Source organism: Diabrotica virgifera, chromosome 9 (assembly GCF_917563875.1).
Source record: "Diabrotica virgifera virgifera chromosome 9, PGI_DIABVI_V3a".
NCBI lineage: Eukaryota > Metazoa > Arthropoda > Insecta > Coleoptera > Chrysomelidae > Diabrotica > Diabrotica virgifera.
In genome coordinates, this window is record NC_065451.1 from 37114604 (window position 1) to 37137507 (window position 22904).

The 22904-nt window shown below is 31.3% G+C and overlaps 2 protein-coding genes across 2 annotated transcripts in view; one reads left to right on the forward strand and one right to left on the reverse strand.

The window, feature by feature from the left end:
• LOC114340560 (large subunit GTPase 1 homolog) overlaps window positions 1-14341 on the forward strand; it is a 33529-nt gene extending 19188 nt beyond the window's left edge. Inside the window, exons 6-8 of the mRNA XM_028291315.2 lie at window positions 2857-3035; window positions 7715-7821; window positions 14144-14341. Coding sequence (XP_028147116.1) covers window positions 2857-3035; window positions 7715-7821; window positions 14144-14261 — 404 coding nt within the window. The 3' untranslated portion in view covers window positions 14262-14341. The remainder of the gene's footprint in view (window positions 1-2856; window positions 3036-7714; window positions 7822-14143) is intronic.
• Window positions 1-21332, reverse strand: part of LOC114340562 (proton-coupled amino acid transporter-like protein CG1139) — a 212350-nt gene extending 191018 nt beyond the window's left edge. Inside the window, exon 1 of the mRNA XM_050661956.1 lies at window positions 21314-21332. The gene's annotated coding sequence lies outside the window, so the exon portion shown is untranslated. The remainder of the gene's footprint in view (window positions 1-21313) is intronic.
• Window positions 21333-22904: the final 1572 nt, after the last annotated feature.

A 22904-nucleotide genomic window follows, 5' to 3' on the forward strand; every position in this document is an offset into this window, starting at 1 on the left:
AAGCGTAAACACACTGAATTTCTTTAAAAACTATGAGGCATATGTGGTTGACATAAGTGCCATTCCTCAATGGTATTCTTATGCAGGTTTCTTATTTAAAAATTGCGCAAATAAAAAGTTTATTTTAAAATATTTTATTGTAACTTTGTACTAGTGTGATGAACAATTCATTTTGTATTACAGCATAGAGTTCAAATCAATTTTATATAGCTAAAAATGACGATCGATTTTTGGCGTTTATGCCATTTTTTTGTTGCACATGAATAGCAGAAGTAAAAAAATAATGGCCTTACTAAATTAAAATAAAACATATACCGAATCAGTACAAAATGATATACTGACTGACAATAATCCCCCTATATTTCCCTTAGAGGTTTATGACAGTTATAATGCCAATATTGCAGAAGCTTTTAGCAATGACATTATCATCTTTGAGGAACCACCAGACGTTGCAGTAGAAGAAGAAATATTTAGTCACGATCTCACATCATGTTTCAACTTAGCAGCAGATAATGGTTTGGATGCCGGTATAAGTAGTGATCAAAATAAGGAAGATACAAGCAATCAAATCAATACGGATGTTGAACCAAATATTGACAGTGATTATGAATTAGAATCCACTACTTATTATTAGATATCCACTTTTAAGTATTTCATATTTACTTTTAAGTATTTCATCCTAGCACCAAAACATGTTTAAAGAATTTAAGGTTTTGTTTTTAACTTAGAATGTATTTTTGATTAATAAAAAATAAACCCTATCAAAAATCTTCGTAATTTCATCATTTTTCTTGTTGGCATAAACGACAATTTTTGATTTTCGTTTCTTTTTTCATTAATGGCATATATCCCTTTTAAGCGCCATATTGACTAACCTTACAACGATGCGATCGACACAAACGCCAGAGGTAAGTTTGGCATATTCACCAATGTTATATCTTGATTGGACATAAGCGCCATTTTATAGTTTTTAATTTATTTCAGACAGTATTTTCAGCCACATTAGTGGTTTAAATATTAAAATATTAAAATTTGAAAAAAAATCACCAATTTTTTTGAATCACTGTGCAGATAAGCAGAATTGGTAAAAATAAAAATAATCAGTTTTTTGTGTTTCCTGAAAAATCAAGTTAATGTCGTTTATGCCGTTTTGGCTTGACAGCGTCGACATGTAGAGTATCATTCCTATGAATAATCTCTCTTAAATATATCCAAACTTAAGTTAAACATTGTTTGTGTGAATTTATAAACATTTTCCTCTGTATGATGTAGATAGGTCGCATTGCAGTAGACGTTTTAGCCTACGGATTTTATTGGCATCGCGCACGTTTAGTTGGGTGGCTATCCAATTTGGGTGCGCTGACACTTTTTCACCATATACAAAACCCTTATACAACCAGTGTTGACATATGGATCGAAGACATGGACCATCTCCAAGGCAGATGAAAACCTTCTGCTTATATTTGAACGAAGGATCCTGAGAGGAATATTCGGTGACATCTGTGAAAATGGTGTTTGGAGGAGGAGGTACAACTACGAGGTATACCACAGATATAAATATATATTTGGTTGTAAAGACGTAGTATCTCTTATAAGAATAGGAAGACTAAGATGGGCAGGACATCTAGCAAGATCACAGCATAACAACCCTCCTAGAAGAATCCTTATGTCACGACCTGTGGGAAGTAGAAATAGGGGTAGGCCAAAACTCAGATGGAAGGATGGTGTAGATGAGGATGGGGGTCAAATAGGCGCAAAAACTGGCAACGGTTGGCAATGGATAGGACTGACTGGAGTAATAGACTTGGGAAGGTCGAGGCTTTTGCATAGGGCTGTAGCACCATTGATAATGATGACACTTTTTCACTATAGTTGACAGTAAAACTATGTATGGCCTCTTTGATGGATTCTAAAAGGATATCATACTAAATGATTTCGTTACTGATGTAGTAGGGAGCATCAACAATAGTTTGCAGTACTTTATTTTATAACCTCTGCAAGATGGAGATATAGTTTGAGTTAATTGAGACTTGGGTTATTTATTGCTCTCTTGTGTTGAGCGATCTGATGTTCCACGTAGTAATTATCATCTGGATGTTAGATCTTTTTCCCTTCTCCTTATTTCTTGTCGCAGTCGTCTTTATATTATCAATCCGGTTCCGAGGCTTCACTTTGTTTCTCTGAGCAATATTCGTTTTTATTATTGATAGGTTGCTAACCTTGCCATTCACCCTCCATATTTTATCCGGGTTTGGGACTGGCTCTGGTAATGGTAACCACAGAGCTACTTGATCCACCCCGCAATTACACCGGGCAGTGCTGCAGAGATTATACAAAAGTTATTATTCATTAAAAATTGCTACTTGAAGTCGGTGATATAAAGTTCTATCATTTGGACACGGCAACCCGCGTGTGTAGAGTCCTGTGATGCCTGAAGTTAAATCCAGGAATATTGTTAAACATCACATCTATTTTAATACTATAATGTAAACAATTTAAAACTTTATAATATCTAAAGAGTTTTTACACATATATGTAATAATCACTGATGATGGAATTATTATTCCGAAAATATTTTGTGATGTAGCCGTTTTTAGAGATTTTTTATAAATATATCTTACTGAATTTCTGCATACTCTAACTTCAAAAAAAACTTTGCATATCTTTGATTCTGAGTACATTTAGATCATTACACATACATTTTTCATATATATTTTGGGTTAGAGTATGCAGAAATTCAGTTTAAAGACACTCATGTAAAATTTTTTGTAAAATGAGATACGAGGTTTTCACACTAAGCCATCGCTATGCACTTTATTGTTCTATTATTATTTGTCGATAATATAACACTTTTAGATAACCGAGGATTTATGACAGCTAATGGGCAGCCCGATAATTCTAGAGCTGCAAGATATATTCTTAAGGATTACGTTAACGGAAAGCTACTATACAATTACGCTCCTCCAACAGTTAATAGTAAAGAATACCAGATATGGCCAGAAAAAGATAATACTAAATTGCCTGTTCAAATGAAGGTTTGTTTATTTATTATTAACTAATAATTGAGGGGGCCAGACGTAAAAGGGTTTAAGTGCAGTTTTGATAGTTCTGAGATAATCAGCTTCAAATTTGTTTGAGTTTTATAAATTCTAGAATTCATTAAACTAAAATAGGTCTAGTTACCTGCATTGTTCTATAAAATGATATAAATATAAGGGTACTCTTACTATATCCTTCCTTTTTTCATTAATTAAAAAAATGTACTTGGATCGGTACATGGTGTTGATAAATGTTACTGGTAAAACGGTTCAAGTGCAGATTCTAACTATTACTAATCATTTTTATCCCAGCTGTTATCCACAGTATAATTACAACTGGTTGCATAATACTTTTGCATAATTACTCTTCAAAATTCTGTACAAATCTAATATTTATTTACATAAAATTAATCCTGTATTATTAACATGGCGTTCTTGCAGAATACTAAAAATAGTTTTGTGGTAAAATGATTCAAGCACCCTTAAACCCGTTTACTAGTACTTGTTTTTACAGAACACTAAAAATAGTTTTGTAGTAGAACGGTTCAAGTGCATTTAAACCCGTTTACTACCAATGCAAAATGCAATTGTTTTCACTAAAATAAATTTAATGGCGACTGTAGGGCGAAATATGCCTGGATCCTTTTACCACCAAGTTATAATAACATTTAAGTACGGGAATCTATACTTCGAGCATATTTTTAGAAAAGTGCACTTATATCCTTTTACTTTTAACCCCCTCAATTATTGTAGTTACATACACGAGGAAATTTAAAGAATGTTCATTTCTGATTATTTCCCAGTGTGAACTATTCAATGGCCGCAGCTGTACATCGAGTTTTTAATACATTTATTATTTTCCCTTGTTTTCTATTTGTTACTAATGATAATGTATATTGTTATATTATTGATCATGTTGTTGATTATATTGTTAACGATAATGTTATATTATTACATTTTTCTATTCCCATACTTTAATATATCAATTATGATTTCACTACCTGTATCCTAATGAACTACATTATGATACAGATTTTCATTACGATACAGATATTTAACCAATAGAATCGCGATATGACATTCGCTTAGACAGTTCTCAATATGTAAACAAACTGACTAATTAGTCCAGGGCGCATCTGTTTTGAGATGGACGTTGAGAGGTGACTCAAATTTTTTTGCAGAAATTGCTTGAAAATAACTCAAATAATATTTGAGTTATCCTCCCACTCAAAATGGTCCGGAACATTGTTTAAATAATCAAAATGTCAAAATATGAAGGAAATATTCGATTTTTTTATTGGTTTTTTGATTATAACTTTAAAACTATTCATTTTTGAGAAAAGTTGTACTGACATAAAAGTTGCGTAATTAAATATCCTACAACAGAATTGGTTAAAAAATTAAAAAATAGTCACCCAGAAAAGTATTCGCATTTTACGTTTTTCAACCATTCACGCTACACCTAGGACCTTCATATTTTATCCAGAAAAACTTTATGACATAGTAAAACAACACTGTAAATTTCCTTAAGATCGGTTTAATAGATTTTGCAAAATAAATTTTGCAATCCAACTTTCGCAAAAAAAATTCATTTTTGAAGTTATACTTCTTTAGGCGCGATTGAGGGTGATTATTTATTATTAATCTGCGCGCATGCGCACACCGACAGTATGGTATTAGTCATTATACGGGCTCTGATTGGGTGTTGAAATGATCTGTCAATAATAATTGTTCAATATGGAGGTAAACAAATGTTGTATAATATATTAGTTTTATTGTTGTGAGGACAGAAACAAAAAAAGAATGTGTGTGTGTACTTTGTACGCACGTAAGAAGTTATACTTCTATTATATGATTTAAACGAAATTAATATACTTTTTATTTATATTTTGTTTAAATATTAAACTAATTTATACTTACTACTTCTCAAACATTTTTATTAGAACAGTGCCAAAAATTAAAATAATAAAAGAATAAAACACACACAAACACATTAAACAAGCCACAAATGATGTCTGAACATTAATTGTCGAAAATTTTTTTAACTAAATACGTATTTTCTGAAAATACAATTATATAATAAATATACTTACAATCATAAAATGTATTAAAAAAAACAAAAAAGAAAGTTTCTATTGGGACTCGAACCAGCGCTGATAAGAGCGGTTGGTATTGGAATTCATTCGCCTTCTCCGCTTAGCCACGGACACTATGTGTCATTATTTACGAAGATCGACTAACTAAACGGATTAAACTTGTGATATTTTGATATTTTGAAAATTGATCAAATTATTTTAATTTTGAATTGAAATGATTTAGAATTGAAAAAATACAACAAAACATAGAGTAAAAAAACAATATATTAGGTGAATATTGATAGAAATTTTGATGGTAATCAAATTATATAAATAAAAGTATTACATACTATGTATTTTGGCAGATCAAATAGGTAGGTTTATACCCATGATACATTAACAATTATTACGTACCTGTTGCTTTTAAAAACTATTTAAAAGTCACTACAATATTATAAACTTTTTTGTTTCTGTCCTCACAACAATAAAACTAATATATTATACATTTGTTTACCTTTACCTTTACCTTCAAACCACAGCTGCCATGTCGGATAATTTTTGACATGTCATTTTACATGCGCCGGGCTGATAGGTTTTAACATATAAAAAAATCACCCTCTATCGCCGGTAAAGAAGTATAACTTCAAAAAGTTTATAATTGTAGTGACTTTTTAAATAGTTTTTAAAAGCAACAGGTACGTAATAATAATTGTAAATGTTTCAGTATCGCAATAAAAAATTACATAACCTATTTGGAAAATGTAAAATAAACCTACCTAGTATGTATGTGAAATAAACCTACCTAACCAACAAAATTTCTAAAAATATTCATCTTATATTGTTTTCTTGCTCTGTTTTGTTGTGTTGTAATATTTGAATTCCGTAGACATCAAACTAATGTGGTTAAATTCGGAAGTTGTTCAGTTGCTCTATCTTCCAGTAAGATGCATATGTCCCCCGTAGCCGATATCTAAAGGTGCTGGAATTTAAACACAATGTACGTGGGTTCAAACCCCAATACAAACTTTTATTTTTTTTTTATACATTTTATGATTGTAAATATATTATTATATAATTTTTTTTTTAAGAAAATACGTATTTAATTAAAATTTTTCGAACAATTATTGTTCAGAAATCATTTGTGGCATTTTTTAATGTGTTTGTGTGTGTTTTATTCTGTTATAAGTATAACTTCTTACGTGCGTACAAAGTACACACACATTCTTTTTTTTTAATGTTGCAGGACTGAAAATAAAGCAGATAGCAAGTTGATTTTTTTGCTTATAGAAGTGTACTGTACCTTTCATTTGCAATTTGCAAAATTAAAATCGATTAATTACCACGGCGTCAGGAAATTTTTTAAATAAACATTAATTTTTGGTTACGCGCAGGACAGCGGTGTTCGATTCACACAAGTTGATTTCCACCAAAATTTTTTCCAATCTTTATCTAATATTATTTATTATTTTCTTACTCTATATTTTGTTGTATTTTAATATTTTAATTCCACAAAAATCAAACTAATTTTATTATTGTTTGTGAAATATTGTTTCAACAATTGCATATGTTTAAAAATAATAAACTTTTATTCTCTAAGTTAAAATATATGAACAAAGAAAGTTTTTGCTAAAAAAGTGTTATTTCAAAAGATAGAATATGTGTTTTTATTTTGCAATAAACAAATTTATTTATTTATATCGAAATGTAATAAAAATTAAAATGTATCAATCATTATCAAAGGTCATTGGAATGCCCAATCAGAGCAAACTATCCGCTGTCCTGCGCGTAGCACCAATAATTAATGTTTATTTAAAAAAATTCCTGACGCCGTGGTAATTAATCGATTTTAATTTTGCAAATTGCAAATGAAAGGTACAGTACATTTCTATACGCAAAAAAATTTCAACTTGCGATCTGCTTTATTTTCAGTCCTGTAACATTTTGAAAAAATGAATTTTTTTTGCGAAAGCTGGATTTCAAAATTTTATCTTAATGAAATTTAGAGTACTGTTTTACTGTATCATAAAGTTTTTCTGGGTGAAATATGAAGGTCCTACCTATAGCGTAAATGGTTGAAAAACGTAAAATGCGAATACTTGTTTTTGTATGGTTTTTTCGCAATTATTGCTATTTTGCAAGAAGGGTGATTGTTTTTTAAATCTATAACTAATTCTATATTGTAGGAAATTTAATTATGCAACTTTTATGTCAGTACAACTTTTCTCGGATGTTCCGGACCTTTTTGAGAGGGAGGATAACTCAAATATTATTATTTAAATTATTTTCAAGCAATTTCTGCAAAAAAATTTTAGTCACCTCTCAACGACCAAATGTACTAATATTTTTACAGATGCGCCCTGGTCTAAATTTAAAAATTAAATCTTGAAAATGTCAAAATTAATATAAATTTGAATATATTTTTTGTTTTGAATGATCATAGAAAAAATCGTGTATACAACTTGCATTTAATTATTACGAAGCTCGGCGGCTCGTTTCGTATCGTTCATACTCGCTTCATAATGACCATCATTAAATGCTCGTTGCATAATATACTATTATTTGTCAATTCCATTTATTAAAAGTGTGCCTATTTATTTTCAGCCGTATCGTACCATAACGAAAGATATAGATAAGGAATTTTTCAAATCGACTGTTCAAACTGCCCATGCAAAGGGAATTAGTAAAATACAAACAGGAAAAACTCAAAGGTTTGTAAATAAGATATGTTTTCTTCAATTTTCTAGAATTTCAAGACTGCTGAAAAACTTTTATTTCTATAAGAACATCTTATGGTAAATTCCTCAATTTAATAATTACCTTCCATCCTTCTTATTTGCTAGATTTCAATTCTTTTCACAAATGCATATTGAAGTATGGCTCAAGATGAAGAGAGTATGATCCTTTCTCAAATCAGTTCTATTGCTTCTTCTTCTTCTTGACTGGCTTTACAGGCGTGACTCTACGCTGCATCCTAGATAAATCGGCTTCAACATCATCCTTCCATCTTTTTCTGGGTTACTGTTCTATTGCGGAGTATAAACAAGAATGTAAGACAACTGAGGAGAAGGGCAGAAGAGATCTGAATAGAAGGACACAGCCAGGCAGACAAAAACCCATTCAGGATTATGATGCCAAAAGAACTAAGAAGTCCAAAAAAATCGTCTACAGGAAACATATAGCTTCTTTTTATAGACGTCCATTGTTCAATCTCAAATTAATCCCTTAATTTGTAATCTCACATTATTCTTAACTTCCTAAACTTTTTATAGTTTCACCGTGTATAATTGAAACATTGGGAAAACATATCGAGTAATATTTTAATTATTAGAGTCCAGTGAACCTTTTGCAACCTAAATGAGTTGCCAAATCGTGGTGTTTCCATTTGAACTTCCTAAGTTTTTCAATAGCTTGATTAAACTGTAAGTTCATTGTTCTTGTTATCACGCAAGTTATAGATGATTATTATCGAGGGTTTAGTATCAAACAACGTTAACTACAAAAACATAAAGTGGCAGAAAATGCGAAAAACTGTTTTAAAACGTAATATCGGCCAACAAATTTGTGATTACGGAGGCAAAATACATTAAAATAGAAATCTGTAAATTTATATAGTATTATTATGGTTTCTTTGACATATGGTAAAAATTATTACAGGTTATTGTTATTCTACAGAGAAAAAAATATAATTTTTTTCTAATAATGACCTGATAACGCTTTTTGATATTACCGATATATATTTTTTGTAACCGTTAACGTCGCACCTGATAATAATAGTTTTACTACAGGGTTAGTTCTACTGGGTGAAAATGTAATTTCCCTAAAATGTTGAGAAAATTTAACTGTAATTTCCCCTTTTTTTCAGGATATCCTTTAACTTAAATTCGCTGATATTTTCAAAATTTTCGGGATATCCAATGCAGCACTAACCCTATATTATAAAAAATGTTATAAGTGTATTTAAATAAGAAACTTTATTTTTATAATAACATACAAATACTAAATTTATGAAATGTCTAAATACTTATAGGTACCATCTTTCAACGTCTTTATCTTCTGAAACATTTTCATTATGATCATCACCCCTTCCTTGTAGATTCTAGTAAAAGAAGTGATATTGGTCTTTAATTTTTGCTCACAGAGTTCTACTAAACCTTTTAACTTTTTATTATTAATCGTTAACAGTTTGTCATATTTTCTTCTTGGCACAAGTTTGTTAATTGAAAATGTTCGAAATTGCCTTCTCTGTATTTTTAATTTCGTAAAGTCGTCTGATTTAAAATTATATTTGAAATAACTGTGTGCAGTGTCTTCTTTTATAATATGTATATTGTAGCCAAACTATGTTCAACCATTTGACAACATTTCCTTTAATGTCAGTTTTTTTATTTTTAATCATTTGAATTTGAAGTTCTTTAAAATTCAAAATCTCTTCCTGATCTATTTCAACTACTTCGTATTTTGATTTCTTTAAAGCCATTTTAATCACTGTACATTATACCATCCCGATAGATCATAAATTTCCAAGCCTTTACTCGCGTTTTCGATGTAGGCATGGACCCATATCACGTTCCATTTGGGAATATCCGGGCTCAAAAAATAACTGGTCGATTTTTGAAATATTTAGTGTTTCAACAGCAAACAGAAACATTTTGGCCCGAACAACTTTCAGACATAAAAGCGAAGTCTTTCCCAGTAACTTCACTTTTCATTGTATTTGTAAGGCAAGAGGCTACCTCAGAAGATCCACGATCCGCTAGTGCTTCGTGTCATACAAAGTTTTGTGCTACGACTGGACATTTTTCTGTTAAACACTGACAAAATCAAAATATTAAATAATTACGACAAATATATACGTAACCGGCAATAAGAAAATAACATATATGTTTTCTTTTAACTTCGGTAAAACTAAAAAATGTAATGAGTAATCAGATTATTGTAATCATGTAATCATGTAATGAGTAATCAGATGGTAGAATTGAACAATATCGAAAATAAACAAATGTATTTAGCTATCCAGTATCAAAATGACGTTTTTCAAACAAATACGAATTATAATAATAACGCTGTCTACAATTACAGCTTAAAATATTAGTGTCAATAAACGTTAACAGTCGATAACTGTTTTTGATGTATCACGAAATTCACTGTGAAATAACGTTATCACCTCTTAGACGTTTTTGACATGAACATTTTTTTCACAATTTGTAGTTAACGTTTAATGTATTTTGTAATCTGCTGCAGATAGAGATACAGGTTTTTGTTACTAAATAAAGTCGAAAACGGTGAACTCGATTATAGATATATCTCAATTTCACAAAAAATGTAGATAACGTTGTTTGACACTAAACCCTCGTTATATCTTGATGAAATTATAAATTAGCCATAGGGACTATTTTGAGTCGCAGTCTACCTCACCAACAACTATAGTGTAATTATCAATTACCATCGTCGACCGAGAAGAATCGGACAAAAGGGCATTAGAAAACAATTCGATCCTGATATTTACATCGAATTGTCCATTTGGTCCTTCGAGCCGGATTAAACCAGCGACCTATGGATACAGTCCACTACTTAAACTAACTGTCGTGTGCTGGCCGGGTGACTGTCACGAGAAAAATCTTTTTTCCCTGGAATAATATAAGAGTTTCTCCACCCTGTCCAGTACTTGTTCGCTTGATTTTAATGCAGTTTACTATTTTTGTTTTCAGTAAGCCACAATTTTGGTTACAACATCCCCTTTTTTATTTTGATAACGATTTCCGAAGTGAAAATCCAAAGGTCAAAAAAAAATTATAATAATAATAATATGTAAGCACTACGAGCCTAGTAGGCCCATGGCTTGATGTACTATTCTTTTCCACTCCCTTTTGTCAGTCGCTTTTCTTTCCCAGTTTCTTACGTTAATTCTTCTCATATCTTCTCTAACTCCATTACTCCATCGTGACCTCGGTCTTCCTCTTCGTCTTTTTCCTGCCAATGCACTAGATAGTACCATTCTGGGAATTCTAGATGGAATCATCCTCTGCACATGGCTCAACCATCTAAGTCTTTGCGCCTTAATTACTGCTAGTATGTTAGGATCTTGATAGAGCTCAGTTAGTTCCTTATTTGTTCTTCTTACCCATTGTCCATTTAAGTTTTTCCCACCGAAGATTTTGCGCAGTATTTTCCTCTCCCAAACTAATAACAACTCTTGATGTTTTTTTGTTGTGACCCATGTTTCAGAAGCATACGTTACTATCGGCCTTATTACGGTCTTGTAAGTTCTTAGTTTTGCTCTTCGTGATATATTTTTACTTCTTAACAACCCATTAAGAGCAAATATAGCGCGGTTGCCCGACATAATTCTCTTTTGTATTTCTTCTTCACAGTTAGGATCTCTTGTGAATACAGTTCCTAAGTACTCAAATCTCTCAACTTCTTCGAATTTATACTGTGTTCCCTTCGCTGTTGTCATTGTTATGTATTGCCCCCGAACGAATTGCTTATTTGTCCATTCCATATACTTTGTTTTTGCTTCATTTATATACAATCCTTTGGTTGCTGCCCTCTCCTCGAGTTTCATGACTGTTTCTATAAATTCTATTTTGCTCCTAGCCAAGATTACCAAATCGTCTGCGAATGCCAAGCACTGATGTTTTTTGTGGTAGATCAGACCTGTTCTATTAATGTTTGCTTCCTGTATAACCTTTTCTAGTAATATGCTAAACATTATAGACGATAATGGATCACCCTGCCGCACTCCTTGTTTGACCTCAAAGCTTTCTGTTATAGTATTGTTTATCTGACTTTATTCATTGTTCTTTGGAGGGTTAATTTTATAATTCTAATAAGCTTTGGAGAAACGTCCATGTCTTGCAATGCTGTGAATAACTCGCTTCTTTTCACTCGATCGAAAGCCTGTTTAAAGTCAATGAAAAGAACCATGGTGTCTTTATTATATTCGTAACTTTCAGCCTGTATTTCTCGTAGTGTGAAGACCTGATCCACAGTACTTCTGCCCTTTCTGAACCCACTTTGATATTCTCCTATGCTTTTATCAACCTTCGTTGTTAATCTGTTTTTAATATGCATAGCCAAAATTTTATACGTTGTTTAGCAGCGCTATGCCTCGATAATTCTGACAATCAGCCATATTTCCTTTTTTGTGAATAGGACACAGTATTGCTTCTGTCCATTCCTCAGGTAGTATTTCTTGTTCCCATATATTATTAATTAGTTTATGGATTTTCTCTACTAACTGATTTCCTCCAAATTTAATCATTTCAGCCGTTATGCCGTCGCTATTCAGAATATCGATGATATTCTGAATTTCGCTTATAGTCAGAGCCTGCTCTTCACCCTGTTGATTTTGTATTTCATTTACTAGATCCTCTGTTTCCTTGTTATTATCGTCTGACTTTTCAGGTCCATTTAGAAGCTCATCAAAGTACTGCTTCCAGCGTTCTAATATCTCTGGTTCACCCATAATCATTTCTCCATTTTTGTCTTTATAATGTACAGTTTTCGGTTGGTGCCCTCGTTTCTCATTTTTTATCCCTTGGTACAGGTTCATTATTTGATTATTTTTGTAGCTTTCCTCTATATTTTTCAGTTTAGCTTCATAATGTTTCCTTTTTTTTTCTCGTAGTATTTTTTTGTTCTATTTCTTTGTTTAGTGTAATTTTCCTGCGCTTCTCTTGTTCCTTGAGTTATCATTTTTAATCGTAGCTTGGCCCGTTCTTCCAATGATTGTTCACATTCTTCATCAAACCATTCTTTTTGTTTTTTCTTTGTGTTGTCATTGGTGCTGGAAATATTTGCTGCTTCTTTAATTACATCTTTTAATGTTCCCCACATGCATTCTACATTCCTTTCATCCACTATGCTCTCTAATTTGTTGTTAATAATTTGTCCATACAACGTTTGCTCACATTTTGTCTGTAATCTGATTGGTTTGTTTCTTTCGTATTTTAATCTCTTTTTGTTTAGAAGAGTTGGTACTAATTGTTTCATCCATATTCCGACCAAATAGTGGTCTGAGTCCATATCAGGTCCTCTATATGTTCTCACCTTTGTTATGCAGTGTTCTTCGTTTTTCTCAATTAAAACATGGTCGATCTGGTTGACTGTACGGCCGTCTGGAGATTTCCATGTTCCCTTATAAATGTCATTTCGTTGGTGGTACATACTTTTTATTATAAGTCCCTTTTCTTTGGCAAAATCTACCAGGAAATATCCATTTTCGTTAGTCTCTGGATGTAAACTGTGCTTGCCTATAGTGGGCATTAATATTTCTTCTCTGCCTATTTTGGCATTAGCGTCTCCTAGAATGATCTTCATATAATACCTGGGTATAGCCTCATATACTTCATCTAATTTGCTATAAAATTGCTCTTTCATATCCATTCCTTTTTCCTCCGAGGGTACATGTATATTAACAAATGTTATTTTTTGGTATTTACCTTTTAATCTGAGAGTGCACATCCTGTCCGAAATTGCTTTAAAGTCTGAAACAAATTCTTTAAATTTTTTACTTATTATAAAACCTGTACCCAGCAGTCTGTTAGTGCCTCCGCTATTGAAAAATATATAGTCGTCTATTTCCTGGCTACCCTGCCCCAATTGTTTTGTCTCTTGTAGAGCTACTAGATCAAACTTACATTTCTTAACTTCGTTTCTTAAATGCTTCAGCTTTCCTTCCTGATAGGATCCTCTTATATTCCAAGTTGCTGCTTTTACCATTTCTTCTGTTATTTTATTAATTTGTTTTTTGATTTCCTTTTTTTTGTGTCCGTGTTCCCTGCGGTGTCGTCTTTGTTGATTCATCTTCGTCTGCATCTGATTCTAGTTTTTTGAGATGTCTTCTTTTATTTTTTCCAATTGCCCTTTCACATGCGTGCCTTAAACGTGTACTTTTAACACTTATATCATAAATAACTATTAAGAAACGGCAACCAACTTAACACGCATGTTGTACTGTGTACACCGTAGCCCGTAGTTAAAGGTTAATTATGATTTCATAATTAAGGTTCATTGTATATTTTTTAGTGAGGGAGAATCCACATCCGCTGTTATAGAAAAACCTTGGAAGCAATATAACAAACACAAAAACAAAGGAAAGAAAGAAAAACTGAGACGAGTTTATGCTCATTTAGACCAGCATTAAAAAACAAGCTTATATTTATTTCAAAACAAGTGTGTAGTTTTTTTATTAAAATATATATTTTTATTGCATTAAAAATACAATTTATTCCCATTACTTCCAATTTTAGCCTTATTAAAATAAGATTACAGTTAATTAATAGTTTAGTAGCAGTTAGTAAAGGTTAATACTAGTGAATAGTAAAGAATGAAAAATATATTGGCATATCTAGCAGAGAGGAAAAAACAATAGATCGATGCCTCAGAAGCCAATCGGTGTAAGTCAATAAGTGTTTAAAATGAGATACTAAGATGTTTCTGAACGCAGTTGCAGAAATATAAGTAATTATTAAAAACAAATAAACCGTCTTTATTTATCATAATATGGGTAACATATTCATAAACACAAACAAGGAAATAATAATATTATTATACACTGTGTCCGTAAAGTATGGAACAAATTCTTTTTTAGCTAAACAGAGCATTTTAAGAAATAATCCTGAAACACGTCGATTTTTGATTTTAATTTACGGTGTTTTAAAATAATATTCTAATATACAGGGTGAATTACTTTCCAGTAATGACGTCACCGTCATTTTTTTTAAATGGAACACCCCCATTTTGTCTCAATTTTCGGATTACTCTAGCTGAGCTGATTCCAAAAATGTATCACATATTGATTCAAATTGGTACAGGGTGGACAAAAATACAATAGTTTTGTGTATGCTCATATTATTAAAGTTTAATTAATTTTTGATATTAAATTAAAATATTCAACTAAACAATATAAAAAATTAATTAAAATTAAAATATCAAACATAAAATAAGTATTTTTGAAAATATTGTTAATTTAACTAACGCGTTACTGTATGAACACACACAAATCTATTGTATTTTTGTCCACCCTGTACCAATTTGAATCAACATGTGATACATTTTTGGAATCAGCTCAGCTAGAGTAATCCGAAAATTGAGACAAAATGGGGGTGTTCCATTTAAAAAAAATGACGGTGACGTCATTACTCGAAAGTAATTCACCCTGTATATTAGAATATTGTTTTAAAATACGGTAAATTAAAATCAAAAATCGACGTGTTTCAGGATTATTTCTTAAAATGCTCTGTTTAGCTAAAAAAGAATTTGTTCCATACTTTACGGACACAGTGTATATATACAGTGTATATAATAATGTGTGTTAAACTTCAATAAGTCATTTTTAGGGAGAATTGACTTACACCGTTTGACTTCTGAGGCATCCAGATATAAGATGGAATGCAACCGTAAATACGTATTTCTGAATATTTGGTCGACCTCAGGACGATGTAGCCATATATCGTGGGCGTTAGTGATGTTGAAAAAGTAACTTTTCGTTACAAAGTACTCGTTACTTACGAATACCGAAAGTAACGATTACTATACAGAGAGGCAAATCGTTACTTTCATTACTTCGTACCAATCGTATCAGAGGGAGTACCTATTTTGAGTATTGTATCTACAATCCGTTGATATCGGAGTCGGACCGGTGTTCCACGAGTGTTCGGTATCAGTAGTTAACTAAAATTTTATCTATGAAGGGCGAAGGCTATGAAGAGTTTTAGGTACAGGATTACAGGGCACTGAGAAGTAGCTGAAACAGAGGGAGGTATATCATTTAACAAAGCACCCAGAAACAGATGTCTATACGATTTGTCGAGGTGGATAATTCACAGAATTTCACAAATGTTAGTTCCTTTGAAAATACAAATGCAACACATTAGATATTAATAATAAATACACACTATTGACGTATTAGTGTTCAGCAATCCCAAAACCCGTCGAGTAATTTGTTTGCATCAATTAACTGCCAAAACTCTCGAAACTATAGATGACGTATTTACCTTAGCAGTAACCCTGAGCACCAGGTGCTTCGGAGGTTGGTTCTGATTGCGTAGTCACAGCATAGAAAACGCAACAGCAGTGACACACTAGAAGGCGGGAAAAGTTCGCGCACTATTACTGCGCAGATCGTCGGTCATTTTTCGCGTAGTACCAGACAGTGTTGCCGATTTGTACATAATTATCAGATTTACTGAACTTTTATGACATTCTGATAATAAATATTTTTTAACATAATTTTATACGTATGCCTGTGGGAATTATGTCAATAATTGGGACATACCACAAAATATTGACGATGAATGGCGATTGTATTGTTAATCTTTTGCAGAAATTCCAGAAAATATTAAAAAATAATCTCTTACGGGTAATAAAGTTAGTGCAATAACTGATACTGTAGCAATGCAGAAATAAAAAGATCACGTTTTCTTAGATTTTATCTACGTTTCATATTCCCTGTGCTTTTCGTCTTTCATTCTTGTTGTTTTTATTTTACATTTTGCAATCACTAGCATGTTTCGAATTGATGTTGGCCCCTCTGTGAGATCTAACGTCATTTATTGATTGTTTGTGTGTCTTTTTAATCAGTACATGGTCTATTTGGTTCTTCTCCAGACCTCCTGGTCTCATATACAGGGTGAGTTTTTAGTGCGGGATCGGTCGATAATTCCATTACGGTATAGAATATCGAAAAAAGATATTTAGAAAAAATGTAGCCAATGATATTCTCCACGCTTGGAAAATATGTTCATTTCTACAGGGTGATCAATAACAGCGTGGTATATCAAACATATAATTTTTTAAATGGGACACCCTATATATTTTTTCATATTTATATTCCCCTCATAATTCTTGTTCATAAAATATAGGGTTTTGCATTACTATACAGAGTATTTAACAAGTTATGACCATTTTTATTTCGAAATCCCTATGAGATTAACACCCTGTATATAAAGAAGTAATTCATAGACAATAATTTGTTTTATGTAGTAAGATAAACAATATATTCTAGTTTTTAAATTAAGTCCAATTGAAATCATTGACGAATGTTTGTATACAGGGTGAACTACAAAACCAAATTACGATTTTCTCTATTTTTTTTAAATGGATCACCATATATTTTATTTTTTAAAAATATTGTATTTATTATACTCTTTTATTTTTATATAGCATTCCCTATATCTAAACTTATTACTTTCGGAGATATTTTTAGTTTTCTTCAACTTTCGGGAATACATTCAATTTTTCTAGTAGAAATAAGTTGGTATTGAATGATAATTATACAAAATTATTTTTATTCAATAAATAACTAGCACAAAATATAAACCATGGCAATATGCAATGAATGTATCAATAAATGTGATATTAAGGAATTATCATATTTCCCTAATATACAAGAATCATACAATTCCTACAAAAAAATATAGGTATCTTGTGTATAATAAAATTACAAGATTATTTTTATTTAATAAACAACTCACACAAAACATAAATCAAAACAATATACAACTAATTTAATAGTTTTTAGATTATTATATCAACAGCATTCTAAGCCAAGACATTTTTAGTAACACATTCCTAATTGCAGATTGTGACCCGCAGTTATTAATAATATAATTTTCATATTAAATTTCATTAATATGCATCAAGAAATCCCTACTTTGTTAACACTCAAACTAGGTGATCTATAAATGTTTAAGGTGATATTGTTAAGAGATTATGTGATTGGTCGACATTTTTTGACGGTTGAGGTTTTTATACGACGGTGCTCCAGTTCTTCCAAAATTGATTTTTTTCAAGTGGGGCTATATAAAAAACCTTGTATACCAAAAGCATCTAACAACGCTTGATGATATGAAAAATAGAATAAAAGCTTTTAATAATATTGACTTACAAAAATGTTAGAAATGTGGCTCGGTCATTTGAATATCGGTTACAAAATTGCATAGACGTTGAAAGTGGTCATTTTCAATATTTACTTTAGACTTATATCCTTAACATCACATTAATTGGTACATTCATTAAATTTTGTTACGGTTTATTATTTTTTTGTTAGTTATTTATTGAATGAAAATATTTATTATATTATTACATAATACTTATTTGTTAAGTTATTTATATTTATAAGAATTGAATGTATTCCCGGAAAATGAAGAAAACTAAAAATATCTCAGAAACTAATAAGTTTAGGTATAGGAGATGCTATATAAAAATGAAAGAGTATCATAAATACAATATTTCAAAAAAAAAATAAAATATAGGGTGATCTATTAAAAAAAAAATTGAGAAAATCCTAATTTTGTTTTGTAGTTTAAAAGTGCTTATAAAAATGAATGTACTACTAATGTTACATCAGTTGTATATTGTTTTGATTTATGTTTCATGTAAGTTATTTATTAAATAAAAATAATCTTGTTATTATATTATTATATACAATACAAAGTTTTTTTGTAGGAATTTTACGATTCTTGTATATTAGGGAAATATGATAATTTCTTAATATCACATTTATTGGTATATTCACTGCATATTACTATGGTTTATATTTTGAGTTAGTTATTTATCTAATAAAAATAATTTTGTTTAATTATCACTCAATACTAACTTATTTCTATTAGAAAAATTGAATGTATTTCCGAAATTTGAAGAAAACTAAAAATATCTCGGAAAGTAATCAGTTTAGATATAGGGAATGCTATATAAAAATGAAAGAGTATATTAAAGACAATAATGTTGAAAAATAAAATATATGGTGATCCATTTAAAAAAATAGAGAAAATCGTAATTTGGTTTTGTAGTTCACCCTGTATACAAATATTCGTCGATGATGTGAATTGGACTTAATTTAAAAACTACAGTATATTGTTTATCTTATTACATAAAACAAATTATTGTCTACGAATTACTTCTTTATATACAGGGTGTTAATCTCATAGTGATTTCGAAATAAAAATGGTCATAACTTGTTAAATACTCTGTATAGTAATGCAAAACCCTATATTTTATGAACAAGAATTATGAGGGGAATATAAATATGAAAAAATATATAGGGTGTCCCATTTAAAAAATTATATGTTTGATATACCACGCAGTTACTGATCACCCTGTAGAAATGGACATATTTTCCAAGCGTGGAGAATATCATTGCCTACATTTTTTCTAAATAACTTTTCTCGATATTTTATACCATAATGGAGTTATCGACCGATCCCGCACTAAAAATTCACCCTGTATGTATTTTGTGTATGTCTTTGTGTTTATATCTCGTGCTACTTCTGTCTATGTGTAATACCGCTGCTAAATTACATAATATTTCTCCACGATTGTTTGTTGTGTTATGAATTGAGTTTTCCCCTGCAACCTCTCTGAAGCACTTTTCTTTACTTATTTGGGCGTTAAAATTTCCTATAATAATTAGTACACACACCCAAACTTATATGGAATCACCATGTATTTCAAAGTAATATTTATTTCTTTTCAAAAAACTTGTTATTGTTGCGAAGAATAAAGGTTTTTATTAAAAATAAACAAATATGGACGGCGTTATGCATAACTCGACCAAGCGCCAAAACATAGTTTTGAGATAAATGGCTTCAAAGTTTTTCGTTTCTTAAAAATGCATTTATTAACATATTTGCACAAAATTTTACCAGAAGAATGATCACCTATAACTCTTTTTGATTGCAGAGTTTCAATGTAATCGCACCTACCATATTCTAGAAAAAAAAATAAAATGTCGCTTGGTCTACTTATGCTTTAAATATATTTTAGGAAGTTTAGCTGTTATACATTACTAGAACAACTACCATTTTTATGTCATTTGGTCTATTAATGCAAAACAAAATATGTATTGCGATATGCCTCTTGCAATCACTAAATAAATAAACTACAGTAAAACCTGTGTTAACGGCCACCTGTCAAAACCGGCCACCTGAACTGGCCGGCCAGTTTCAAAATTCCCCAAACCAAAATTTGTGGACTACAAAACCTGGTATTAGCGGCCACCTTTTTATATCGGCCAATAGTTCTGTCATTTTTAGTGACCGTTATTGGCAGGTTTTACTGTAGTATTTTTTAAATTTATATATTAAACGTGTATTGCTACAACATAATCAATTCAATTATCATTAAATATATTTTTTGCATTTTATTGCTCTAAATTTATTTTACCATTCAATAGCGTTAATTCCGATGCAGTTAAAATTATATCAATAAAAAATTGGAGTATACAGAGTTTTTAAACAGGGGAAAATTTAAAAAAATCAAAAAGTTGCTATTTGTATAAAAGCGTATAAATATCTAAATACATAGCGGTAAAATTTTTCTACATTTTTTCTTCTTCTAATTTTACCTTTTTTTATTCCCAAGACTGTGTTGTCGTTGTAAAATGATATTTATTTATCTATTAACTTGCAGTAGGGACCATTGACAATTCATAAATTGAATTTTGTTGAATTGTTAAAATTCTGTTGTTATTCGAAGTGTTAGTGTACTAAATAGCGGTACATAGATACCTTGTTTTATGGCTCAGCCAATGTTAAGACATTGTAAAATGAGATTTATTTTTTAATAACTTGCAGTCCCAACCATTGACAATCGATATGAATTAAATTTTGTAGAATTTTCAGTATATTGTTTTTATACAAAGCGTTAGGTTATTTGAAGCAGTCTGAAGTGAATCGTGTTTTTTTATTCTTAGAACTATTTTATGCCTTATATATGGAGATTTTATATAGATTATTTGTATTTTTCAATTTAATTATACATAAACACAACATTTTCACTTTAAAAAAATTCTATCATTTTTTGACCGAAACTTCAAAATAATGTGTACATTAAGTGGTACAACATGTTATTCTGGTCAAACGCTTAGTTTAGCATAACCAGACCAAAGACGCTTAGTCGGCGCTTAGTCTACTATTGCGAAACTAAGAATGGCCGTTATGGATATTGGGACCGTGCAAGTTCGGCAAAGCGACCTCTATTTCTACGCTCTGTACTTTTATTCGCACTTTTAATTATATTGGCCAATTATATTAGTCCTGGTTGCTGGATAATTGTCAAGACCATAGTCCAAAAAAATAATAAGAAGAAAAAATAAGATGCAGGTTATGTTTAGCAAACGTAAACAATTGTATGTAGTAAATAAAATCAGTTATTAAAATGCAGTACTGCAAGCAAAATACAATTAATTAAATTTACCTTTATATAATAATTGCATATCATATCAATATTGTGGAGCAATATATAATTTTTCTGCGTCAATGACAGAAGGTATGAAATATACGTCAATTTGACAATTTCAATTGACAATATGAATTATTTAAATAGTTGCAATATTTCTCCGCGACTCGCGCACGGTCGTTTCTCGTTTCCCTTTCCAAGTACTTGCACACCGCGAATAGCCTTGTTATGCAAAACTAAAAACCCTTAATAGATAGAATGTCGCTTGGTTTAATTTTGTTTTTCTTAGTAACCGTTAATGTGACAATAACAGGGATTTTTTCCAAGATAGTTTTAGTTATGTGTCACCAGAATCCGTTGTTATCTCGATTTTAAAGAAATGGCGCTTGGTCGAGTTATGCATAACGCCGTCCATATATAAGACAATCGGATAGTACAGCTCGGTACGGTATAGGTTATTTGCTTGAGTTGCAAATTGAACGAAAATAAATAAACTAACTTTTGCGTCCAAAAACGAAAATATGCCTCATGTGGGGTTACAGAACTTACAACGAGGAAAGATTATTGGTCTTGTGGAGAAAGTAATGTTCTCAGAGGGACATAACTGTAGAGCTAGGCGTAATACAGGGCGTTCTGTCCTAAACCTATGCTAGGTAACAGGAACTAGGAAAGCTCAAAAATAGAGCAAGGGAAAGTCGCCGAAAGTAATAACGACTCTCCACGATCGTTTAATTGTCCAATCAGCTGGAAGACACCCAACCAATTTTCATCTGCAGCTCCAAAGGCAGCTTTTGGAAGCTACAGGTGTAACTGTTTGCGTTGAAACGGTAAGAAAAAGAGTTCGTACCAAGAAGTATACAGCAGGAAATAGTTATGGGATCCCGAGTTATCCAGGCAGCACAAGATTGGTCGCCTAAATTGGTGTCTTCACCACCAAAACTGGAACATTGGGAATTGACAAAATGTGCTATTTTCAAAAAAATTCAGGATTTGTGTAAAATCAGATGACCCACGAAATCGTATACTTAGAGGTCGAGGAAGACAAGCAAGAACAAAAACTGTCAGATCTGGTCACAAATATACTAGGGGAAGTGTAATGTTCTGGAGAGGAATTGTGATCCGTAAAAAACTCCTTTAATTTTCATCCAATCAACTTTAACTGCTCACAGGTATGTTGATAACCTGTAGTCAGGGTCTGGAGAGGTGCAACAGGAGAAAATTTAATTTTATTGCATGATAATGGACCTCTACACACCATTAGAGTGACTACAAACATCAGTGAAGCAGAAGGTATCTCTTGTTTGGAATGGCCTGATTGCTCACCCGAGCTTAATTCTATAGAGTATTTGTGGGATATGCTTTAAAGAAAAATTAGAGTTCTCCGGAATAATACACAAGACACCGCACGGCTAGTGCAAGCTGCTCTTAAAGGATGGAGCAACCTACCACAACAAAATGTTGATAATTTGATTAGGGGCGTGCCCACGCAAACTGAAGCTTGCTTAAGGTCTAGAGGTGATAACACCAACTACCACAAAATACAAAAAAAAAAATACAAAACAATTTAAACATTATTCGTTTTACATTGAAATTTTGTATGCTATTGACT